The sequence below is a fragment of the Haliaeetus albicilla genome, chromosome W (genome assembly GCF_947461875.1).
Source record: "Haliaeetus albicilla chromosome W, bHalAlb1.1, whole genome shotgun sequence".
Taxonomy (NCBI): domain Eukaryota; kingdom Metazoa; phylum Chordata; class Aves; order Accipitriformes; family Accipitridae; genus Haliaeetus; species Haliaeetus albicilla.
Window position 1 is genome coordinate 33496904 of NC_091515.1, and position 25812 is coordinate 33522715.

A 25812-nucleotide genomic window follows, 5' to 3' on the forward strand; every position below is an offset into this window, starting at 1 on the left:
GGACTCAAATACTAAAAACCAAGAAAAAAAATAATCACAAAATATAAGTTTAATTACTACTTCAAAACATTTCAAAAGCAGTCAAGACAATACTAAAAAAGGAAAAGACTAAAACCACACTGTAACAAGACTTAAGTACAATACTATAGAATAGCAACACATCTTTCATAAGATTTATAAACAGGGTATCACTAGTTTAGAAAACATCTAACACCACATTTATGAAAATAAATTTAGACATGTATCCTCTTGGAAATAAAATTTTAGAACGGTCACAGGTCAGAGAAGCTGAAACAGGCTTATTTATTGCTATGTTTAACTTAGTAGTGTTGATGACATTGTAAATGATCAATTTAATTACTGACATCTACAAATGAAATGGTATTAAAAAAGCAACAAACCAAGGTCAGACATCATTTAAAATAAGTTAAAAGCACTTTTGAAATAAGACATGTATACATTTTCATGTAAAGGACTATGAAACATGAGAACAGCAAACAAGAATTCTGCATGAAATGGAGAGAGACCAAAAGAGAATGTGGGAGAAGCAAAGCAAATCCTGTTAAAGGTGAACAAGCAGTACAAAGAGAGATGTTTGGACAAATGTTGGATTCAAATACAAAACCATTTACCATTTAAGTCCAAAGCTGAAGTCACCAATTTAATGTTCTTTAAACTCTATTCCTAGTCTAAAGCTCAAAAATAATACTGCTTGCTTTCACTGTACACATGTAGTTCCACATGTAATAGCATTTGGTACAAACTTGTATAAAGTTGATGTTTTAATCATTGGTTGCTGGTGAGATAAGAATTTTTAAGATCTTTAAGAGTTCAATGGTAATAAGACAGTTAACAGGCACCAAAAACAAAATCATCCAAGCCTAGAAAATGCTGGTTTTCCCAAGGTAAAACACTTCAGTCAATACAGCTGTCAGATATGTTCCTTTGCATTAATGTAACAGAAGGTATAGACTATTAAACTACTATTCCAATGGGACAATCAGTACAGCAATAAAAACTATTATTTAAAGTCAGTATTTTGATTTTGCTACTCCATATTTACTGCAAGATGATTGATGCCAAAGAAGTTGTTACAGAAATAAACTGCCCTTTAGTTCAAAGTACTGCTGCAATCACAATTAGAACCATGTCCAGTTTTCAAGACCATACTGGTTATCAGAATTGCTAATCGCACCCTAACTGCCCACATTCTGTACATAACAATCTGGCCATCAGGTACTATCTCAGGTACCCCAGATTTAGAGGTATCTACTCAAATTCATATTTTTAAGTGTACTCTTAAGTTCAGTATTTAAAACTGACTCACTGAAATTAGATCAGAAACCTGATTGTTCTCAGCAGAAACCAAGATTGACCTAATCTAATAATCCTGTCGTAATATTTATGCATTCAACATACAAATGTCTTAAAAGTATGATATTAATTGAAATCAGTTCCAACTTAGCCATGAAAAGTAAAAGCCAGATGAGTGAAATAATTACCTTCTCACAAACACTGTTTTCCAACCTCACAGGGAATACAAGTGATAAACATATGTATCAAAAATCCACCTAGAAGTAATTGAAATAACTGGGACTCACTTTTCATAAACAAAAAAATCCTTAACTTATTGAAAGTGGATTCAATTGTTTCAATTGAAGTATTCAGCAGATTACTGTTTAGTAAAGCTTGCTCTAACAAATAGAAGATGAGTCACAATATACTGCATACAGCCACCCTTAAGCCATCAGCCCTCACAAATCCCAAATTCTTAGCAATGCAATAGATGTGTTTTCTAGCCACTTTTTTTAACACAATAAATATTAGCACTAAAAGAGAAGCCATACAGAAGATAACAAGTTTTGTCTCATGTGCTTAAAAAAAAAATGTTTGATTAGTTTTAGAAATGCTTATGGTTAGCTTGAATATGTTTACAATCATGAAAGATAGTGAACATTTATCAGTCACAGGGTTCATAAGGAGTACCTGTATGTACATTGATAGGAAGTTATAGCTACGTAAAATGGTGGAAGAAACCCAGATTTAACTAGTTAATCCCATACACCCTAAATCTAAAGTTTAGGTAATACATGTTTCTTAAAAACTGCCTTTTTTCCATAAGCTTCTCTTAACGGATTAAAAAGGAGCATGCTACTTCATCAACTGAAATAAATAGTAAGAATATATCTTATACAGTTAAAATATCATATAAATACAGTTAAACTGCATAAGCATAAACCCCCAAACCAGATTCTTACATTAGCTTCATAGAGGGATAAAAATTAAGACAGCATTACAATTATTCAAGTGAACCTTTGTCACGTCCCAATTTCTCAGGCACTACAACTGAACCAGCAAACCAACCCGTACCAGTATCAGTTGCCCCCATACAGAAGAAGAAATATACAAAAAAATCAGTTCACTTAGCAAATGATGAAGATGAACCAGGGTCATCATGGGAACAGGAGGAAGAGGCAGAACCAGAGGCAATCACCCAATCCCTATCCCTGAGTGAGCTGCGGGATATGCGAAAAGATTTCAGCCCTCGTCCGGGTGAGCACATTATCACCTGGCTGCTCGGATGCTGGGACAATGGGGCTAGTAGCCTGGAATTAGAAGGTAGGGAAGCCAAGCAGCTGGGATCGCTTGCCAGGGAAGGTGGCATTGACAAGGCAATTGGAAAATAGACACAAGCCCTCAGCCTCTGGAGGTGACTCCTGTCAAGCATGAAGGAAAGGTACCCCTTCAAGGAAGATATTATATGTATGGACAGTCTGTGAATTGTAAAACACCACTTGACGTGGAGTGGATCTGTTGGGTGAATTGGCCCTAAGGCCTGATATACCCCAGCCTCAAAGATTAACAGCTTCAGAGCTTCCTCATGAATGGGGGTCCAGTCCCAAGCAGCTCTTTTGCATGTTAAGTTATAGAGGGGCCAGGCTATGATAGAGAAATTGGGAATATGTTTCCTCCAGAATACTAGCAAACCTAGGGCATGTTGGAGTTCCCTCTTATTTCTAGGCATTTTAACCTGTTTGAGGGTAGTTAAGGTTTCAGGGGGAATGCACACTGTCCCACCCCTCCACCAGATACCCAGGAACTTCACTTCAGAAGATAGGAGTTGTATCTTTTCACCTGGAATTTGGAGTCCTAATTTTTCTAGGTGAGTAATTATCTCTGCTTGGGTCTGTCCCACTACTTTGGTATCAGGGCCGCCAATCAATACATCATCAATATACTGGTATACCTTAACTCCTTTTGCAGAAGTGATTTTGGTGAGCTCTTGAGCCAATGCATAATGAGTAATTGTCGGTGAGTGCCGATATCCCTGGGGGAGACATGTAAAAGTGAATTGTATGCCTTCCCAAGTAAAAGCGAAGCGATCTCTATCTGCTTTCTGCAAAGGGACCATAAAGAACAGATCTTTTACATTGATAGTTGCTAAAATTTGATGGGCTTGTTCTTGTATGGTTGCAATTAGCTCAACTATGTTAGGCACCGCAGCTGTTGAGGGGGCCTGTGTTGGCATTCAGGCGCCAATAGTCAATGGTCAATCGCCACTTTCTGTTGGGTTTACGGACTGGCCATACTGGGGAATTATAAGGTGAGTGTGTGGGAACAACTATCCCTTGCTCCCATAATTCAGCTATCACCAAAGTGATCCCTTCTCTTGCCCGTAGGGGGAATGGGTAAGGTTTGACATTAACAATCTTAGAAGGGGGTAGTTCAGGTGCAGGCTGTAATAGTCATACAGACACGGTGGGGAGACCAAACACCCATTCTCTTCCTCTCGAGTCCACCCAGGCTCATCCTTTCAGCAAATCTAGTCCCAAAATGTTAGTTGGTAGTGGTCCCAATATCGTTATAATTTCTATCAATCACAGTCTCATCTCCTGGCAACCAGCACTTAACTTGAACAGTTGCCTGGGGCCAAGAGTTTCCAAATACATCAGTTACCCATATTTGTTTCTTGTCAGCAACTATCCCATTGCGGTCGGCAACATCTTGTCAAAGTGCTGACATTTGAGCCCCGGTATCTACTAAGAAGGTGACGGGAGTTTTAAGGGGACCAAGGGGGAAAGTAATCATTAAATCCCCTCCTTGGTTGTTCTCTGTGAGCCTCCTTACATAGACCCACCCACCATCCCCCAGCTCACTTACTGGGGACAGCACGTCTTGTTTCCCGACTTCAAGTTGATTAGATCTCCCTCTGGGGCTGAGGGAGTGTTTTTCTGCAGGATCACTTTAGGTTCTGCCCTAGTAATATCTCAAGTAGGTGGTCCTTTTGGGGGTATTTCCCCCTTTTCCTTCCACACATGGACAAGCTTCTCCAGTGCCATGGCAGGCATCCCATCCATTAAATCTCGGGGAATTCCCCTCTCAATTCCTTCGGCCCATAATAAATCCCTCCTGACTCCCATTCTCCTTCCATAATTAATTAATTCCTGGGCAACCTCCCCCCAGGTTAGGGCTCTGCCCATTCTCAGCCTGGCAGGATTTCCTGCTTGCGGAGTCAGGGCATCCTTTAATCAGTCTTGCAACTGAATTGAATATAGTTTTAGGGAATCTGGCAAGCCCCTTGTAAGCAGGGTCATTCAGTCAGGATTGGCTACCAATAGCATCAGGGATGGTTGCCTCAGGATTAGTTGTCTATGATGCATAAGTTGGAGGCAGGTGGTTTTTTGGATGCTTTCAGTTAAGTGATCAATATTGGGGGTATCAATATTGATCAGATCTCCTCTTTCTAGAGGGTCTAAACCTCCCACCCAATAAGCCGCCCTTTGGGTCAGCAACCAGGGTTCTCTAGGGTCGTCTACCGTGAGAAACACCCCCGGCCCCCAATATCCTTGGGCTTCGTCCTCTGATAGCATGATTCGGTCGCCCCCTGTCAGCAACACTCTCCACACATATTCAGTCTCAGCCTCCTTTGCTAAGTGGCTAAACTTTTCCTGGAACTTAGACAAGTCCAAGTCTGAGTACAGTATCTGTTTTACCACAGTCTCTTCATCTTCCTCCCCAGCTTCTGTTATCTCAGTCTTTATCAAAGGGCATAATACCACTTCACCATCCTTAGAGATAAGGTTTTCCTACAATCTTCCAAATCTTTTAAAGGGTAAAGTGGTTTGGGTTTTCAGGACTCTCATTCATCTCTCTTTGCTAGGGATGGAAAACCATCCTCGCTTTCATAATCAGAGTTGCTAGCTCCACTCCAGTCCTTAAGTGCCTCACACAGTATTTTCTCCCTATCTCGCAAGTCAAACAGGTTGGTACAAAGTTGATGATTCGCCTTGCGTTCCACATCTAACAGGGTCTCTTGTTCTTTCCCTTCTAGCCCCTTCTTCCACCAATTGATTTTACAGCTCCCTCACCAAGTCTTGGAGAGATTTCATGCTTTCTTCCTCAGCAGATTTGCTTACACTTTTATACTGTTGGGCTGCCATTAGAGCGGCTCCCAACAATCTACATACCGTTGCCTTTCCTTTTCCCAGTCTCCAATTTTTGCTCTTTCGCTAATACTGTAATCCTTTCCACCACTGATTTAGGATCATGCCAACTACTGTGAGCCCATATAATCCCCGGTGGGGTGGGACACGCTTTATATTCTTCCAATTTTTCAGAAAGGGGGAAAGCAGTCAAGCTCTGGCATTTCCCAGACAGCCATGATTTGCTGCTGCTTGGACCACTCCCAGCCAATAGCTGAGAAATCACTTCCCAACTCTCCCCACCCATAAATCGTGTGGATTGTTGGTAGTCCCGTCAGATCCTCCTCAACTCAGGGAATCCTGTCCATGATGCCAATTAAAATGTCACGTCCAAATTTCTCAGGACGATGACTCGGGTTCGCTGATTCTCAGGTCAGGATTAAGTTGAAACAACACCAGGGATCCTTTAACTCACAAAACTCAACTTTTATTCACTCACAACAAGAATTGGCATGAAACTACATCAGTAAACTGTGTAACATGCTAACCATACGTCACCAAACATATGCTACAAGCCTTACTTATTTGGGGATCAGTTCAGGGAAGACAATAAGGAGAGCCCTTCCATTGAGTCACGAGGTTCAGAGTAGACCCCCTTGCTTTCTAGACTCCTTCTCAGAGAGAAGGAGCCTAGGGACAGCTAGATCCACTCCTAGTCCCAGACTTGGTCAAAAGTTTATATCTAAAGGGATGAGGCATAGGAATTACAGGGGGAAAGAGAGAGAGAGATAAAAGAGAAAGATTTCACCAGTCCTGGGTCCAGTGTTGGTCCAGCCAGCCTAGAGGTCCAGGTCTGGAGGGTGCATGCACACAGGGCTTCAGTTTGTGTCCTTTTATCATCCTTGCCCCTCCTTCAGGTGGGCACTCGAACTCATTAGGCTAATTAGGTGTCACGCACGGTTTGTGCTTCCAGAACCTTTGGGAAATGGGTCGGTGGGCTTGGGGGTCGTTTGGGGAGTAACTTCTCCCTCCCTGCAGATATGACCATTGTTTGATCTTTGGCCATATATGGTGAGCTGCCCTGCACAGCATATCAGAACATGAACTGCCTGTGCACCCTCCTGCATGCCCTCCCCACCCTCAGTGCAGGGTTCGTTGTTATGCAGAACTTGCCCCACCACAATGTTTGAGACATTAACTCTTTCAGTCTCTCACAACCTCATACTCAGAAGTCCTGAACAGCAATTTCTATTTTCCTACAGTGTCTCAAAAATAGAGGTAACTAGTTCATTCATCTTAGAAAAGGTATATAGCAGGACAAATAGTTGTGTGATTTCCTGTTCTTAGAACCATTGTTCTTTCTTATTCCTGAGTTTTTAACCCATTACAAGAGGAGCTTCATTTATTGAAAGAAACACATGCAAACTAAGGAGTAACTTATTTAACTTAATTTGTCATACATACAATATATTGTTTGCCAGGAGAACCTCTGAAGGAAAACATACATGAAGAGCCTGTTTATTTCTGTTTGCATACAGCAAAGTTTGGTTGCTGCTTTTAAGAAAAGCTATGAACTGGGAAGCTACTATCCCAGGAATTACACCCAAGTTAGAAAAAGAAAGTGGGAATCACAAGTATTTGCAGCACTCACTTGCTAACTCGTAAAGGCATAGAAGTTTGGCAAACAAGTATTTGCTGAAACACCCACTAATATTCACACTAATGAATGTCTCAACCACCTGAAAGGCCAGAGCTCACAGGAGTCGTACACCTGGCAGATAAAACATTTTAATAGTTACCCCACAGCACCAGCTGAGTATTTGGAAAACACAAAGCACCACTTTCATTCAGACCAAAACTAGATCAAAAGTTGTCATATCCTTTTCCTGTAATGTAACAAGTAATCAAGTATCCACTCAACACATGCAAGTAGTTAGGAAGGCAGTTCAAACAATTCCATACATGTACTGGAGTCTACACTCCATACATTCTGGGAAAACTTACACTTAGCGAGACGCTTGCTTTGGAAGCTACAGTACAGTGTAGATGTTTCTTAATCTTCACATAAAGAACTTAATTATCAGAGTGCGCTATGGTAGATACTGCATTGATGGTGTTTCTGCTGACTCAGCTGTTTGAAGTGATTAGCAAATAGTAGTTGGGAATCAGAAGTGGAGTCAATTCTCTCCAGTCTGATTCTCATGAAAGACAGATGCTGCTTACATTGTTTTGATCTCCCGAGTTATACCTTCTTATATATTGAGACCTAGAATTACAGAATCTTACATTCTTTTAATCTCATCTGAGAAAGTCTATGGGGAGGGAACAAGAAGCAAGGAAGAATTTTTCTTGTTCTACTTCTCCCCACAGCAGAGAACACAAGGTTATTAAACAAATGCTAGAGTGATGTCTAGCCTCATGGAAGTCTATGGTAATTTAAGGGATCTTAGTAGTGCCAGGATTTCACGCTTCATTTTTCTTCCAAGACTGCCACCTCAAACATACAAACTGTTCCCTTTACTAGCACAACTATTTAATCAGCATGTATCCTTTATAAAAGGAGACTGGCTGTTTACTTTCATACTCTGATGAAGCTCAACATCTAGTGGTTAAAAATTCAAGAAAACTTAAAGAAAGGTGATGAATCCCAAGAGGAAGTCCAACCCAGTATTTTAAACGTGTGTCCCGTGTCCCATATGGTTTAGTTATACCCTAGTGTTTTACACAAAATAATAACTTCTTTACAAATAGATGAATTAACAATCAATATTTCATTTTTAAACCGGCTTTCCTTTTTTCTTGGGTGGACCTTTGTAACCTTTGGCTTTTCAATATTTCATTTTTAAACCGGCTTTCCTTTTTTCTTGGGTGGACCTTTGTAACCTTTGGCTTTTCTTCGCAAGTTTCTCCGATCTACAATGGGTACCTCAATTTCTGCTTCCTCAGAGCTGCTGTCAGCAGCCCGCTCTGCCATTGTCTGTGTGTACTGATCCATCTGCTCAGCAGACTCTTCCATGTGTTCTTCTAACTGGTTCTTCTGTACTTCCTGACCAGAAGGCTGCTGAAAAGAAACACCCTCGAGTTCAACCACTAACAAAGAGCTCCGACTCAAAGCAACAGGGGCCTCCTGAGAGTTGTGCCCTGCTTCCTCATTTTGATCTTCCACTGAGGAAGCTGTTTTGGGCAATATATTTTCAGAAACAGATTCTTCTGCTACTTCAATTACCATAGAGTTGGGCAGGCCATTGTCAGAGGATTCTTCCTTGGGTGCTGAAGCAGCTGCATTTTCAGTGGATGACAACTTCTTTTCAGATTCTTGGTGGTGGTCTTCAGTGCCCTTCTCTACTGATGTGCTTTCTTCAGTCAGCGCTTCTGAATCATTTGCATTTAAAACCTGCAGGGGGAGGGGAAGGGTGCCAAAGCAATCAAAGGGACAATTAATTGATGATACAAGAGGCTGAACAACTACTGCCCCTAGCTAGCAACCTCAGAGGCTATTTTGGCATTCAGCACTACTACGTGCACAGTCAACAAACCAGTCCTCTCCTCCTTTTTGCACAAGACCATTTTGTGAACTGCATTTGATATCCACAGTTGCTCTATTTTCAAATTCAAATTATTCAATGGATTACTTGGGTACAGTAAAAACATTCTGAAATTAATCCCAGGGAAAAAAAATAAAGGTGTTTTATTTGAGACAGATACAATTATAATTTTGCTAGCATATAACAATCTGCTTATGCACTATAAACAAAACCCAGTAAAATCTGTGTTCTAGAAGGGTATTTACCATTAATTAATTGCTTGTACATTTCACCAGGGCAGAATTACTAGACAAGGTAAGATGTGGCTTTTCACTCATATCCAACTAATATTTTAGTGAGAAATAGCTGTTTCATTACTGCCAAGGCAAACTGGAGCAACATATTTTTCTTTTTGGTATCACATACTTATATGTCCACTTCTGCATATTAAAACAGAAATATTAGTATATTCTGTTTATGGATTTACATCATCTGGCCTAATAATTGCTTCTCCCAAGAATTTCATATGATGGTAGGAGCTACTTTCTATCTGTTACTTAACAAAAGAAAAAACAGCAAGGTATGTACGCTCTGAAGGAAAGACAACTTAAGATTTTGTTTCAATTCTCTCACCTCTGATACAGAATCTTCTGAAGGTTTTGCTGGAGACTCAAGGATTAATGGAACAAACAGTGTTAAGGGTTCTTCTCCTTGACTCTCAGACTGCAATTTTGATTCACCACCTAGAAATTCATTTGCCGTTTCCTCTTCAGCCATAAGTGAGGTCTTACCAATTTCTTCTGTTACCTCATCATTAAGAGGTTCAGATGGAGTTTCCTAAAAATCACATTTCTAAGTCAATATTATGCCCAACTATTGTTCCCAAGCACTAGTGGGTGTATCTGTGATCTAAATTTGCAGCTTAATCTGAGAAGCAGCTAGCTCAGGTACCTAAAAATTACTAAGAAGGTATAGCTTAGCATAGAGTAGCTATCGAACTACTTAACCAGCATATTAGCTTAGTATCATCACCTGCACTAAGTTTCTGACCATGGCTTACACTGTTAGGAGCCAAGTAGTTTTTATGCATCCCACAAGCATACATGCTGCAGTCCTTCCTTGAAACCATATGTTAATGAACCCAACATAATATAAGATCCACTTTCTCACCAATCAGTAAGAACATAAAACCCTGGAGGTATCGCTAGGTACAGAGGGTACTCCCAGATTTTAATTCAACCTGGTAACAAGTATTTGTAGATAAAAAGTTAGATTTAAAAATCAAAGCAGGCAAGCATTAAGGGGAGAAATAAAACGAGTCAACAGTAGTCACTGAAGCATACCAGCTATTAGCTTCTTCAAAGAATTTTTTTTTTTTTTTTTTTTTTTTAAATTAGAGATACTGGATCAGATCTTGACCCTACTTCAGTTCTCCACAATATTTGAGTAGGACAAATCAATTAAGAAAGTTAGGTTTGATAGACAAGCTAGAAATTCACCTTACCAAAGATCCTATGAACTCTATCATTCAAAATAAGTAAAGGAATATTCCCCAATACTAATTCTATACTAGCTTTAGCTTCTCAGATATACTTCTCAACAAAGCATCGGTACAAAAATCAAAGAGTTGATAGTCACATGGATCAAGGCAGCAAGGACCATACTTAACAAACTGTATTTGTATTCCAAACTTCTTATTTGCTATCGCTATCACATCCAGCTCACCTCCTTCTCACTCCATTTCTCAGGGGGTGATGCATGTAACTCCATTTCTGATACAGATCGGTCCTCATTTTCAACAATCATTTCCTCATCATTCTCAACAGCATTCTCCTCAGGTTCTTCTACTAAGTCTTCAGAGCTTTCAAATGTGTCGGCAGGAAGTTCCAGCCTGCAGCAGGTATTAAGATATATCCTTTAAGTCTTTTAGATTAATACATAATTTTGGTGATCTCAGCAGCAGAGAAATTCTTTCATGACCAATTTTAAACTGCTATATCACATATTTGCCATAGGAAATATGAATCCAGAAAACTAAATACATCTAAAACCAGCTAACTCCTAATTCAGAAAAATAGATTAGCTAAACAAAATTGCTGTGACAATTATAAAATGAAAACATCTATCCCACTTCCATTTTATATGAATAAGAATCAGAAATGTGTTTAAGTTTGTTATTTTAAATTTAGAAAGCAGCAATCAATTACATATTTGGAAGCCACAAAGGGGTGAGAAAGAAAGCAACTTCTCCCAGCCTCACTGAAGAAACAGTTTAAAATTATGGAGCTATATAAGCAAATATGCTCGTATCATCATTGAATATACATATATTACAAAGACCATGACTGGAAAAGAATTCAAGGTGATAAACACATCAAGGCTGAAGAAGATTCAATCAGCTAGAGATTAAATTAACAAAAAGCTAAAGATGAAGCTCTGATGCACCTGATAGGTAATAACACCATCTCAAACATTCAGTTCTCATTTTTGAGATGATAAAACTTAGATGCACTGGAAGTATTATATACAAGCAAAGAAAAAAGTACACACAATAGTTTTGCAGGAGGCTGCTTCACAATCTCATAATAAAGGCAGTACTGGAGGGTTTTATCCCAGGTGCCAGCCTTGAGATGAAGGCAATCCAGAGGAGAAAGTCCCTAACAGAAGACCCTGCTGCATTTGCTAATGTGCATGGAAGGGAAGAACCAAGCTGATATCCTGCCCTGTTGCCATCAGGATTCACTGTAGCTCTGCTCATGAGCACTATGTTAAACATCTTGTTCAGAGTAGTGGCACCTTGTTGACTCCATCTTGCAAGGCCCAAAATACTGATGTTCAAGAACAGGCTAGTCATCTCGTATACCAACTAGCCAATTAGTAGTAACAGCAAAGAATTTCTCAACCTGTGGCAAACCATACCATTTGGCCTGTTCTGAACCAGCTTAGGGCAGCACACTGACAGTGCAGGACAGCAATTCTGTATCTCTGTAGTTCTACAGAGCAATTTAAAATGCAAAAAAATAGGCTGTAGCTAGCTGAAGAACTCAGCCTCACAGGGGAAAAAAAAAAATAATAATTTTATCTGTTTGAAAAAAGCTAATGGAACAAGTTTGAGGGATTTCCTAGAAAATAATCATGTCATCTTCAGTTCCCAAAAAGAAGGTTTGTGGTTTTTTGTTTGTTTGTTGGGGGTGAGGGTTATTTTGGGTTTATTTGTTTAACAGAATGAGACAGATTGAGAGAGAGAGAGAAGCAGTGTGTGTCTGAGCATACATATACCCCACACACAGGAAGGGGGAGGAAGGAGCTATTTATTTATTTTAAATAGGCACAGCTCTGCTTTCTGGATGAAAGCCAGTGCAAATTAGTACTTCAGGTCCTGTCTTGTATGAACTGTTATAGAACACAAGTGGTACAATTCTTCACATCCCCACTTGACAGTTATTACACAGGATAACATTCTTTAAACTAGAGATTACTTTTTTTTAAGGATGTAAGTTCAGATATGATGGGTTTAAATCAGAATTTGTCTAAACAAAGGGGTTTACTTTGAAGACAGGTGGCTCCCTGTAACTCATTCGTTAGTAAGTGACAAGCAGTAACCAGCTCCCAAACTAAACAGTCAGGCTTTATTTTACTGCAATATGCCACCATAACAAGAGGTCAGGAAGGGACCTCTCTCCAAAGATCACACGTAGTATTTGTGGATACATGTCCAGTTATATTATTGCAAGAAACCATGCTGTATGAATACAGATGGTTTTACCTTAATGCAGACTCAGTTAGAACACATCCCCTTGTACATACACATCACTCTTCAGGTGATGTCTCAATTTCCTTTCTCACACCAGGCTTTATTTTCAGTAATTTTAAAATCAAGCACTCAGAGCAGGAAAAAAGGAGAATAAATACCAATTAGCACACTGGGAGACAGTTTGTGACTGCCCAAACAACAAAATAAGAAATAATCAATGAAATATGGGCTCCTTTACCTGCTTTCTGACACATGAAGAACATTTTCCTCATTTCCTTGGGAAGTTTCAGGTTCAGATTCCTGGCTATTTTTTCCTATCCTGGGACGTTTTAAATGACTGCTTTGTGTCTGAATGGAAATGGGAGTTATGTCAGGGTCTTAGAAAAAAAAACAAAACAAAACAAACAAAAAAAAACACAACAAACAAAATAAATGCAAGTGAACAAATGCAGTCTGTAAGATCTGCACATATTCCCCCCTTCCCCCCCCCCCCCCCCCAATTTCATTAAAGTGACTGAGTGCAAGTAAAACATTTCCCTGTGGTACTTATTTTCTGAATATAGATGCATGGTCTCTTTACCAAGACTCAACAATTTCATCCAAAAAACTCAAAATGTTTATGAATTGAGCCTCAGCACCTTAAAGGAAGGCATGTTTTTTTTATACGCTTTGCAGATGAATACGCTAAGCTTGAAAGCAGTAAAAGAGCCTGCTAGTCTACTAATCCACAGTAATCACAATACTAATAATCAAGGTTATTTTTACCTTCAGATGTGCTTGCATGGACATCTATTGATTCTTTACCTTTTTGAGAGTTAGCCTGTGAAGTAAAAGCAAGGCTAACATTATTCCAAAAACTTCTGAATTGACTGAAATACCTTCATCTCCCTACCTGTGGTTGCATCTTTCTAAAGCACTATTTCATAGTAATGATCCTATGGAAGAGCAGCTATATCCATTCTTAATTTACGACACTTATACATATGTATCTTATCTCTCAACAGATTAAATATTTTATCATCTTTACTACAAGCATGAATATTTTTTCTGCATTTTACTTCTGGCCTCAACATAGAAGATAAGACTTGAAAGTAACCTGACGTTATAAACAACACTACCAAGTTTTTCCTAACCATTCAGTTTATAACAGGTATCCACAGAATTAAATGCTAGAAGTATTTTTTTTCTTTTTTTTTTCTTTTTTCTTTTTGTGTAAGCCCAAGGGACTGTACTACAGTAGTTGACAAAATTTATCAGGACATTTTTATATTTATAGTTGTATTCTATTTTGTAGTCTGTCATGGTTTAACCCGGCAGGCAGCTAAACACCACACAGCTGCTCACTCACTCCCCCCAAGCGGGATGGGGGGAGAGAATTGGAAGGGTAAATGTGAGAAAATTTGTGGGTTGATATAAAGACAGTTTAATAATTGAAATAAAATAATAATAAATTGTAATTAAAAAGCCGCTCATTCACCCCCCTCCCCAAGTGGGATGGGGGAGAGAATTAGAAAAGAAAAAAAAAAAAGAAAAAAAAGTACAATTCATGGGTTGAGATAAAGACAGTTTAATAGGACAGAAAAAAAAGGAAAAACAATAATAATAATGATAATAATAGTAATAAAAGATTTAGAATATACAAAACAAGTGATGCACAATGCAATTGCTCACCACCTGCCAACCAATGCCCAGCCAGTTCCTGAGCAGCAGCCCCCGGCCAGCTTTCCCTCTAGTTTATAAACTGAGCATGACGTCATATGGTATGGAATATCCCTTTAGCTGGTTTGGGTCAGCTATCTTGGCTGTGTCTCCTCACAGCTCCTTGTGCCCCCCAGCCTATTTGCTGGTGGGGTGGTGTGAGAAGCTAAAAAGTCCTTGACTTAGCATAAACACTGCTTGGCAACAACTAAAACATCAGTGTGTTATCAACAATATTCTAGTCCTAAATCCATAACACAGCACTATACCAGCTACTAGGAAGAAAATTAACTCTATCCCAGCCAAAACCAGGAAATAGTCTTACTTTTTATTGTGACATGCAATAAAATATGGCAGCCCATGGGTTATCTTAAAAAAAAAAAAAAAAAAAAAAAAAAAAAGAGAAATCGGACAAGAAAAAAACCCCAGAACTTAGTGATTCAGCAGTAATGCAGGTTACATGCACAGTCAGCACAAATGGCTGCTTATGTCAGAGCTCCCTCTCCCTAGAGCTTTTTTGCCTCTTGTTCTTCCCTACCACCACATTATTTCCATTTTTTTTCCTGCAAGTTAGCTGAGGACTCAGTGGTCAGGTACTTGGTACTCTGAAGTGGGTGCAAGCTATACGCATTAAAATAGAAATATGCACATTGCTCTTTCTTAGCTGCTGTAAGTAATCTAGAACTGGCAATAACCAGCATCCAGGTGTTTTGCCACCTTTTCAGCCTCACTTCCAGTACTACCCAAGGCGGCCAGAAACAAGTGGCCATATCTACATTCTGGTGCCTGAAATAGTTTCAAGTAAGCTTCAAATACATAAGAATTTGTAGGCTAATGATAAATCATTCTAGCATCAAAACACACAAAAATAGGGAACACTAAGTAAAAGGTGAAAATGTAATTTGGGGAATGTTTTTTTTTTCTGGTTTGGGGGAAGGTGAGGTGTTTTGTTTTTGTTTAGTGGTCCAACAATTTTCAAAGTGTTGCAGAACTCGTTACAGATAGCGCAGGTGCCAAGAGACCTCCCAGCAATTCTACCAAGCTACGAGGAGTTGGAGCACTTTGGTATCTATCATCTCTTCTGGAAGAAGGCAAGAGATAGGGCTTGAGTTCTTAACTCACAGTCACAAAAATTTTAACAACTACTAATATCCCTCTGCTATTTTCTCCAAGTATATCCATGTAGCTCTACATCCAAAAACATGCATTTTTGAGATCGTTTTGCTGATATTATCATTATTGGAATCTGAATCTAGAACTCAGTGATGATGCTTAAGACACTGTTACAAATTAAAGATAATTAAGAGTTGTTGCTTCTGATCATTTAGAGACTAAAAACATCACTACTTTGCTGACAGTTTTGCTTTGGGAAATGCTAATTTTCTTAACCGGGAAAAGGGACATTTGATTTACATTTCAAATCTGAAGTTTAGATACAAAGAGCTGAGAGTACTGATTCAACCATTATTTCCTACTTTTAATTAAAGCATTGACTTCTATGAGAGCATGGTCATGTCAATACTACAGACAGTCCTGAAGCACACGTATCCATCCTCACTGTATTTGGAGCTACAAGTTTTTCTCAAGCACATTCTGTGTGGCCTCAGAACACAAATGAGATAGAGGAACAGCTCCATAATATTCCAAGACAGAAATATATTCATGACCACATATCCATATGTAGCTGAAGTCTGGTTGATATTTCAACTATGTACAAAGAAAGCTGCAGTCCTCCTATACGGTCAATGTATAATTCTGAATGCAAACTAAACACTTTCCATTGTATTGAACTGTGATGTGAATGTGCACTTCTATAAACACTTTTCCTCATTCTCTCCACTCTTATGATGACTCTACTGTTCAACAACCTTTCTAGACAGTTTAATCTCAGAGCCAGTTGAAAAACTCTCCTTCTCTAAGCTGCTAGCAAACAGCTCAAATTACTAGACCCTGACAGGTGTGACAGACCCCTCTACATTCATGGGACACCCCCCCCCCCCAAAGTGTATTTTTTAACCCCAGCTTAGTCATCAGCGTTACATCAGTGGGAAGCATAACCACCACCCAAAAAGTAACAAAGGCATTTGTCTTTTATATATAGTGCAGACTTGAGCCGATTCAATTATAATGAGATGGACAAAAGGCATTTCTTATATTTTTATGGGTTTTTTTTTAGTAACAAAGCAATCAAAAAAAAGAGATATCACTTTCTGGTGATACTTCTGATAGAATCATGGGTTCTGTCAGACTGGCTGCCACTTAGACAAAGTGAAGAGATACAGGAAGTACAAGCTCTCTGCATAACCCAGGACTGTTCTTTGAGAACCTGAAATAGAAATATCAAGCAAGCATAACATACAGTTGATCAAAAATACTAATCTGCTGAAAACCTACATTTTTAAATTTCAGAAACATATTCTTCTGTAGAAATTAAAAATATTTACCAAGTATAAAGAACAGGTAATTAAAGTCAGAAGAATAGGACAAGATACATTATTTTATTATAGAAAACTCTTAAAAGCTCTCAAGCCTTTTTAATATATGGAAAACAGTCTGTATACCTACTCTTAGCTGTGTTTCTAGCTCAGTCTTTTGTCCACTTGCTTCAGATTCTGCTGCAGACTGTTGAAAATAATCCTCTGCTTGGAAACTTGTATTTTCTTTCTGAGAGACTTCTGCTATTAAGATTTAAAAGAGGAAACAGGGAAAAGGAAAATTATAGTACCTTTATATAACAATTAACCATTCCAAATATGATCTCACTGATCTCGGGACAAATAAAAATCTTTCTGCTAGTTTCCACGGGCAATGTTCACAGAAGTCACTGCTGAACAAACACTCTACAGTACAACTTTTACAAAGCATCAGAAAACAAAACAAAGCATCCATACCTGCAATTTTGAGCTTTTCTCTTTGCAATACAGTGGTAATAGGTGTTCTCTGGAACCAACATCCTGCTCCCTCCACTTCCCAAAGAAGGTCACGATCCCCAGGGTACTTCTCAAGATAGTGCTTACAAGCTGAACAAACATAAGAAAAACCACACTACTATATATACACTATATACTTGTCTGTACCTCAGTTTTTAAAGTTTATATGAAATCAAATTCATTTGCAATCTTCCATCATACACATAAACCACCACAGAAAGAACCGTTCAACAAAACAGTTCAGTCTGAAATAAACATAATATTGCTTTACCCTACCTAGTTATCCTTCTCAATAAATTCCTTCTTCAAGTTTAAGCACTTTCCATTATTATCTTAAACTGCAAACAAAGATAGATGGGATTTTTTTTCTTCTTCTCTAAGCACCCACTTTGGAGTTTTACAACTTCACTGGTCACTGTCCCTGCCAATCACAAGACCCAACCAGAATGGAAAGGGTCTTAGAGGATGTAGTCAAGTGTTTTTCATCACCTCGTGTTATTATAGGCACTTGTGAAAAGCACTCTTTGGGAACATGAACACGTTGCCATTGCATGGTTTATCATCCACTCACTGTTCACTTTCGGAATATTTTCTTCTCTGCTGTCCATCCATCTCTTTCCTCTCAATACACATACTAAACATCCACATGGAGAGGAATGTTTTTACATTATTCTGTAGTAGCTACCAGGAAAGCTACCATTTTTCACCTGATTCACTACTGATGCATAATCTCAGTGGACAAGATCCCTGCCATATCATTCCTTGGGCAGGGAAATGGATTAGTCATTAAATTCTGCTCAAGACAGTTTGCTGTTTGAAGCCTAACAAACCAGGTCTAGACAGATCCAACAGCAGACAGTGGTACTTGGAAAAGAAGAAAATTCCCAGTGCCTAAGAAGGACAGATGAAAATGTTATCAGAAGGAAGCCTGACAGATGGCCCAAGAGTAAGCCTTGAGAAACTGGACAAAGGAAATGCTTCTTGCCTAAACACAATCCCAAGCAACATCTTTTCCAAAATGTGTGTCATTTCCTAGCTGACATAACCCTCTTGGGTTGTTAACAGAAGAGCCATAAGTGTTTTCCTTGTACATTAGAACTGTGCTTTCTTATACCCAAGTTAAAACATAGCCTGGTATGTCCACTTGACCAGAAGTTCTGAGAAAGCACAAATTAAATGACCTTGTGAGGCTTAGGAGTGAGCAACAAAAAGGTGCTACAATGAAGATATACATTAGGAGATCATACACAAAAACACCTCAGCCCACTCTGGAGACTGGGGGGGGGGAATATAGCAGTAAACTGCACAGTAGCAGAAAGCCAACACAGATCCAATAATCTAACCTCACACAGAGAATTAAAATCTAATCAGGAAATACTTCACCATCTTCAACGAATCAGGATTTTTAACCTTCACTGAAGAGCAGGACATTTCATACAAAAACTGAGGATGCAGCCACAAACATGGAGCTTGAACAGCAGCACTCATTTGGACATGTAAAGAAAGCACAAAGAAGATCAGAAGAATAAATCAAAGAGCTTGCCTATGTACGTGAAGGATGACAGTGGGTATCGTAGGCCAAGAGTGTCTTCAGTAAAGGAACCCGCAAAGTCTTCCAACATGATTAGCCCAAAGTCTTTCCCACGATGTTTCTTTCTTACAAACATTGTGTCTAGCACTGGCAGCTGATAACTCTGAGTAAGAGAAGAGCTACAAATACTTCCTGAAATAATAGGGGGGGTGTCCATCAGTACTTCAGCATTGACATGTTGCCACATGGATTTTAGCATATTCAAATAAAGACCTTTATAATTTATAAAAATTATATCAAACTGTATAATAAGTCATATAAATATATAAAGTTATAAAAATTAAAAATTGCTATCAGACATTTATTGGCTCGTTGGGCAGGCTTCATAATGTTGCCAAGATATATCATAGATTTATATGTTAGAAAGAGTCTGCTAAAGCAGTCCGGTAGTACCAGAAAAGAATAGCAGAGATAGAGAGGAAAGGCTCGCTTTGAAATCTCACTATACAATTCCATAGGAAAACCATACTAAAAATGAAGCTGAAAAAGGGAGGAGGGAAAAGGAGACAATAAAATCCTTGAATTGCACTTTTATGTAGATTATATAACTCCTCAGGACAAATATGAAGACTACAATTCAGCTCTTGTTTAAGGACTGAAACAATAATTCCATTTTTTTTTTAAATGAAACCACAAAAAAATCTTAGGATGCTTTACATCGAAATTCTCCCATAAATAATACATTATCCATAATTAAATGAAGATGAAACACTGTCACAACACATATGTACTTCAGCATCAGAGGATTCAAAGGGTAGCTATGGACTCAATGGTGACAAAGTGATGCCATATAATGGCATTAAGATAGCATGTCAACTATCCAATCCATTTTCAGGCCCTCATTTTGCCAGTCAGTGTGAATAATGTGTTAAAAAAAAATAGCCCTTTCCTCTAACGAGGCCAAAGAGAGGCATACAGTCGTCTATACAACATATTTTGTCTTCGCAACCTTGTACTTTTGAGACCAATGAACATACTTATCTTCATTTTTCAAGCAAGGAAAATGTGGGCAGAGAGGTTACATTACATGGGTACCCTTTGGGATACCAGTCAAGCTCCACCACTTGTGCCTGTGAACAAAGTTTCTATGTTGTAATGCTATAAAATGTTTAAGTGATAATGACATCTGATTCTACAATCATTTCAGATAAACAGAATCTCTGCATTCTGGAGCTAGGTTAAAAAAACAAAACAAAAAAACCCCCCAAAAAACCCAAACAAACAAAAAACACACACACAAAACCCAAAACCAAAGCATAGCCCAATCTAACAGTAGACAATTGTTCTACAAAAGAAAAAAAAAAAAAGAAAAAAAAAAAGCTTTCAGGTATACCTCATTTCTACAATTTTAAATCAATTTTGTAGAATATGAAGAAACCTAAAAACTTTCTTAGATTACTAAAGGACATAAGCATTTAAACCAGGAATTTTAACTGCAATCTGACTTCTTATCAATTTAAGAAAACACCAACTCACTAGGCCTGCAAGGCTTGTAAAGTCTACTAAACAATATTCTTCAAATAAGCTCCCTATCTCCCCTCTTCTACCCCCCTCAAATCCCACAATACACACGTTTTACCTGTAGGTTTAACAGAATAGAACCCAACAGCCTCTCCTTTTGTCCACATGATCTTAGCATAGTCGTTGCTACCATGACAAAGAAATGGGATCTCATTTCTTTCTATTTCTTGTTTCCGATAGATAATTCGATTCAGAACATAGAGAACCACCCTCTCTCCAACAGACTTCACCTAAGGAAACACAGAAAAACATTTTGGAAGAGTGGTCAGTTTAGTTGATACTCACACATCAGGGACCTTATTTTTCAAGGTCGCCAGCTAACACAGCTGCAGATGGAGTCAAGAGAAGCTGTAAATGCTAAAGCAGGATGAAGCTCTGGGGTTTGTTTGAGGCCTAGGAGATGCTCTGAAGCCATAACAATAGGTTAAGTATAAAGCACTACCATACAGGATATTTCACGACTTCAATGTCACTCCCAATCCAACGGGTAAAAACTGAGAGACGTGGTGTGCTGGGAGTGGGGTAGTGGGGGGAATGTTTTGAAATTAACTCAGAACTATTTTTGGATTTAGGAAACATTCACCACATACAATAGCAGTATGCCAGCCTCAGATTTCCCAGGTGTATTAGCTTTGTGTGGCAAGATTTTGGTAGTGGGGGGGTTACAGGGGTGGCTTCTGTAAGAAGCTGCTGGAAGCTTCCCCTGTGTCCGACAGAGCCAATACCAGCCGGCTCTAAGATGGACCCACCACCGGCCAAGGCGGAGCCAATCAGCAATAGTGGTAACGCCTCTGTGATAACGCCTCTGTGATAACATTTTTAAGAAGGAAAAAAAAGTTGCGGGACAGACACAGAAACGGCAGCTGGAGAGAGGAGTGAGAACATGTAAGAGAAACAACCCTGCAGACACCAAGGTCAGAGAAGAAGGAGGGGGAGAAGATGCTCCAGGCGCCAGAGCAGAGATTCCCCTGCAGCCTGTGGTGAAGACCATGGTGAGGCAGGCTGTCCCTCTGCAGCCCATGGAGGTCCACGGTGGAGCAGATATCCACCTGCAGCCCATGGAGAACCCCATGCCAGAGCAGGTGGGTGCCCGAAGGAGGCTGTGACCCCGTGGGAAGCCCATGCTGGAGCAGGCTCCTGACAGGACCTGCGGATCTGTGGAGAGAGGAGCCCACGTTGGAGCAGGTTTTCTGGCAGGACTTGTGACCCTGCAGGGGACCCACGCTGGAGCAGTGTGCTCCTGAAGGACTGCACACCGTGGAAGGGACCCATGCTGGAGCAGTTCGTGAAGAACTGCAGCCCATGGGAAGGACCCATGTTGGAGAAGTTCGTGGAGGACTGTCTCCCGTGGGAGGGACCCCATGCTGGAGCAGGGGAAGAGTGTGAGGAGTCCTGCCCCTGAGGAGGATGAAGCGGCAGAAATAACGTGTGATGAACTGACCGTAAACCCCATTCCTCGTCCCCCTGCGCCGCTGTGGGGGCTTGGTAGAGAATCCAGGAGTGAAGTTGTGCCCGGGAAGAAGGGAGGGGTGGAGGGAAGGTGTTCTGAGATTTGGTTTTATTTCTCATTACCCTACTCTGGTTGATTTGTAATAAATTGAGTTAATTTTCCCCAAGCTGAGTCTGTTTTGCCTGTGATGGTAATTGGTGAGTGATCTCTCCCTGTCCTTATCTCGACCCACAAGCCCTTTGTTATATTTTCTCTCCCCTGTCCAGCTAAGGAGGGGGGAGTGATAGAATGGCTTTGGTGGGTACCTGGCATCCTGCCAGGGTCAACCCACCACACCAAGCTAGCAGGTAATCAGAGTCCTACAAAGAAGAAATTATGAGCATCACAGGGTAGCGGGACTTGGCACACTCAAACACTGCTGATAGAGTGGCAAGAGAACAGGACATGATGCAGTGGAAGAACTAGTTACAACAGTTTCTGTGACATGAAACAAGGAATTCAATATCCTTTTCTCTGTTCTGCAGGGTTCCTTTTACATATGAAAATTCAAGTTCACCACTATCCTATCCACTATGAAGGAAGAATGGAGAAACCATGTTCCCTTCCCAACACCCAGTCTCAGCTACCCTATGTCCTGGTTTCAGCTGGGATAGAGTTAACTGTCTTCCTAGTAGCTGGTACAGTGCTATGTTTTGAGTTCAGTATGCAAAGAATGTTGATAACACTGATGTTTTCAGTTGTTGCTCAGTAGTGTTTAGACTACAGTCAAGGATTTTTCAGCTTCTCATGCCCAGCCAGCGAGAAAGCTGGAGGGGCACAAGAAGTTGGCACAGGACACAGCCAGGGCACCTGACCCAAACTGGCCAAAGGGGTATTCCACACCATGTGACGTCCCATCTAGTAGAGGAACTGGGAAGTGGGGGCAGGGAATCGCCGCTCGGGGACTGGCTGGGTGTCGATTGGCGGGTGGTGAGCAATTGCCCTGCGCATCATTTGTACATTCCAATCCTTTTATTACTACTGTTGTCATTTTATTAGTGTTATCATTATTAGTTTCTTCTTTTCTGTTCTATTAAACCGTTCTTATTTCAACCCACGAGTTTTACTTCTTTTTTTCCCCAATTTTCTCCCCCATCCCACTGGATGGGGGTGAGTGAGTGAGCAGCTGCGTGGTGCTTAGTTGCTGGCTGGGGTTAAACCACGACACCCTACCTGTAAAAGATTCAGCTTTCCTGATTTACTCACCATCCTACCATTATGAAGCACAAGGAAAACAAGGCTACATGCCAAATTCTCTAGAGTAAATTTAAATACAAAAATCAAAGATGAGTGCCCAGATATGAATTACACTCCTGGAAAAAAAAACAGGTTTCCAGTTTTGGAAGAAAACAAAACTCCATACTAAATAGGTGTCAGTAATGGTAACACAGCTCAATGATGACCAATAAAGCAGATACCAGGCAACTTACTTTCCTAAGCCTCATGTATCGCCACTGCAGGCCACCAGCTCCAACTTGCCTCTATCAAACAGGTTTCTTTAAATATTTTTAGCTTACTAGTCTCCTGATAAAACCAATAAGTACTGCTATGATAGAATGCACCACTCTACTAAGACATTTCAATACAATCAGACATACTATGTTCTAAAGACTAAGGAAAAAACTATTCTTAACATCATTAACATCTAAATAGCTTGCATATGAAGCTACTGTACAAGAGTCCCTCTTTCTCTAGACACTGTCTTCACAACCCTTCCCTCTAGTACCTATTTCCTCTATTCCCATTGACCTTGCTTTTGACATGAGACAGCTAACTCATTTCTGAATGAAATGAAAACATGTAACATCTCACACACTAGCTATTTGCCATTACTTGCCATTATCTTGAAGGATAAGAATAATTGCTAGGTGAATACTGGAGCACTTTACCTGCTGAAGCCCCTCTCTAGAAGGGACAGATGTTCTCAAGATGTCATCAATTGACCACCACCGGTCAGCAAGATGCAGGGCTACAGCTTGAAAGAAACAATGGGAAATAAAAAGTTAGAGATTCTTAACATTCAAAAAAACCCCATTCATTAAAGCTGCTAAACAATTAGGAATAACACTGCAGTAACCAGGTTAAGCATCTTCTAGTTGGCACTATATTAACGCAGCTCTTACTATCTTAGCACAACATATGTGGTGCTATGCAGCCCCTCCCATATGCAATGCTGTATTGGGTTTGCATGACAAGGTTTTGGTAGCGGGGGGGGGGGGAATACAGCAGTGGCTTCTGTGAGAAGCTGCTAGAAGCTTCCCCTATGTCCAACAGAGCCAATGCCAGCTGGCTCCAAGACAGACCCACCATTGGCCAAAGCTGAGCCAATCGGCAACAGTGGTAGTGCCTCTGGGATAACATATTTAAGAAGGAAAAAAAACTGCTGTGCAACAGCAGCTGGGAGAGAGAGGAGTGAGAATATGTGAGAGAAACAACTCTGCAGACATTAAGGTCAGTGAAGAAGGAGGGGGAGGAAGTGTTCCAGGCACCGGAGCAGAGATTCCCCTGCAGCCCGTGGTGAAGACCATGGTGAGGCAGGTTGTCCCCCTGCAGCCTATGAAGGTCCACAGTAGAGCAGATATCCACCTGCAGCCCATGGAGAACCCCATGCCAGAGCAGGTGGATGTGCCCTGAAGGAACCTGTGACCCAGTAGAGACCCCGTGCTAGAGCAGGCTCCTGGCAGGACCTGCGGACCCATGGAGAGGAGCCCATGCTGGAGCAGGTTTTCTGGCAGGACTTGTGACCCTGCAGGGGACCCACGCTGGAGCAGTCCATTCCTGAAGGACTGCACCCTGTGGAAGGGACCCATGCTGGAGCAGTTCGTGAAGAACTGCAGCCCATGGGAAGGACCCATGTTAGAGAAGTTCGTGGAGGACTGTCTCCCGTGGGTGAGACCCCATGCTGGATCAGTGGAAGAGAGTGAGGAGGAAGGAGCAGCAGAGAACATGTGATGAACTGACTGCAACCCCCATTCCCCATCCCCCTGAGACACTCAGGGGGAAGAGAAATTGGGAATGAAGTTGAGCCCAGAAAGAAGGGAAGGGTGGAGGGAAGGTGTTCTGAGATTTGGTTTTATTTCTCATTATCCTACTCTGATTTGATTGGTAATAAATTAATTTCCCCAAGTCGAGTCTGTTTTTTGTTCATGATGGTAATTGTTGAGTGATCTCCCTGTCCTTATCTCGACCCACAAGCCTTTTGTCATATTTTTCTCCCCCTGTCCAGTTGAGGAGGAGGAGTGATAGAGCGGCTTGGTGGACACCTGGCAGCCAGCCAAGATCGATCCACCACAAATGCTCCCTGGTGCAAAACTTGTTTGAAAACTGAGAACAATAAAACCAAATACAGATTTTTGTGCAGCATGACATACAGGAATTGTGTCACTGTGCTCTAACACCTCCTTCTATTAAAAACTGGGCCTGCCAAGAAGAGTCTCATTCATACATGTATTTTAGTTTTGGGTTGTTAATGGATATTGATATTTAAACTGTGCAAGTTTTAGGGAGCCAGATGAATGTAAAAAGGCTGATGGCCATGTGATTAGCAATCAGGAAGAGTTTGATCCACAGGTATTTGTGGCAAACTTAGCAATCATATACATGGCATTATATGGAAAGAGAAGGAAACATGAAGGACTAGAAAGGAAGGGAGAAAGGGGAAAAAAAAAAAACAAAAAAAACCAAAAACCAGTGAGATGTCACCTTGGCCAGAGCTATGGTAGGACCTGAAGGTAAAGACAAATTTACACTTGATGCTGATTAATCACTGCTAATAAAGAGCATCTAAATTAATGGGCAAATAAATAGATTCTATGAATGCTCAATTAATTCCTTTTGGAGAAGCAAGGTGTACATAAAGCAAGACACACATGTACTTGGATT

The 25812-nt window shown here is 40.3% G+C and overlaps 1 protein-coding gene across 4 annotated transcripts in view; it reads right to left on the minus strand.

Moving 5' to 3' along the window:
• Window positions 1-31: 31 nt before the first annotated feature.
• The window catches only part of LOC138683516 (soluble lamin-associated protein of 75 kDa-like), a 46691-nt gene continuing 20910 nt past the window's right edge, over window positions 32-25812 (minus strand). Inside the window, exons 4-14 of one of the 4 annotated variants that reach the window (XM_069775441.1) lie at window positions 23820-23905; window positions 20500-20671; window positions 18873-19052; window positions 17291-17419; window positions 16965-17077; window positions 13467-13521; window positions 12940-13078; window positions 10673-10838; window positions 9581-9784; window positions 8650-8817; window positions 32-8484 (exon numbers count right to left, since the gene is read on the minus strand). In XM_069775441.1, the coding sequence (XP_069631542.1) occupies window positions 8266-8484; window positions 8650-8817; window positions 9581-9784; window positions 10673-10838; window positions 12940-13078; window positions 13467-13521; window positions 16965-17077; window positions 17291-17419; window positions 18873-19052; window positions 20500-20671; window positions 23820-23905 (1631 nt within the window). In that variant the 3' untranslated portion in view covers window positions 32-8265. Of the gene's footprint in view, window positions 8818-9580; window positions 9785-10672; window positions 10839-12939; window positions 13079-13466; window positions 13522-16964; window positions 17078-17290; window positions 17420-18872; window positions 19053-20499; window positions 20672-23819; window positions 23906-25812 lie in introns of all 4 variants that reach the window. The other 3 variants (XM_069775439.1, XM_069775440.1, XM_069775438.1) reach the window with 3 other exon arrangements.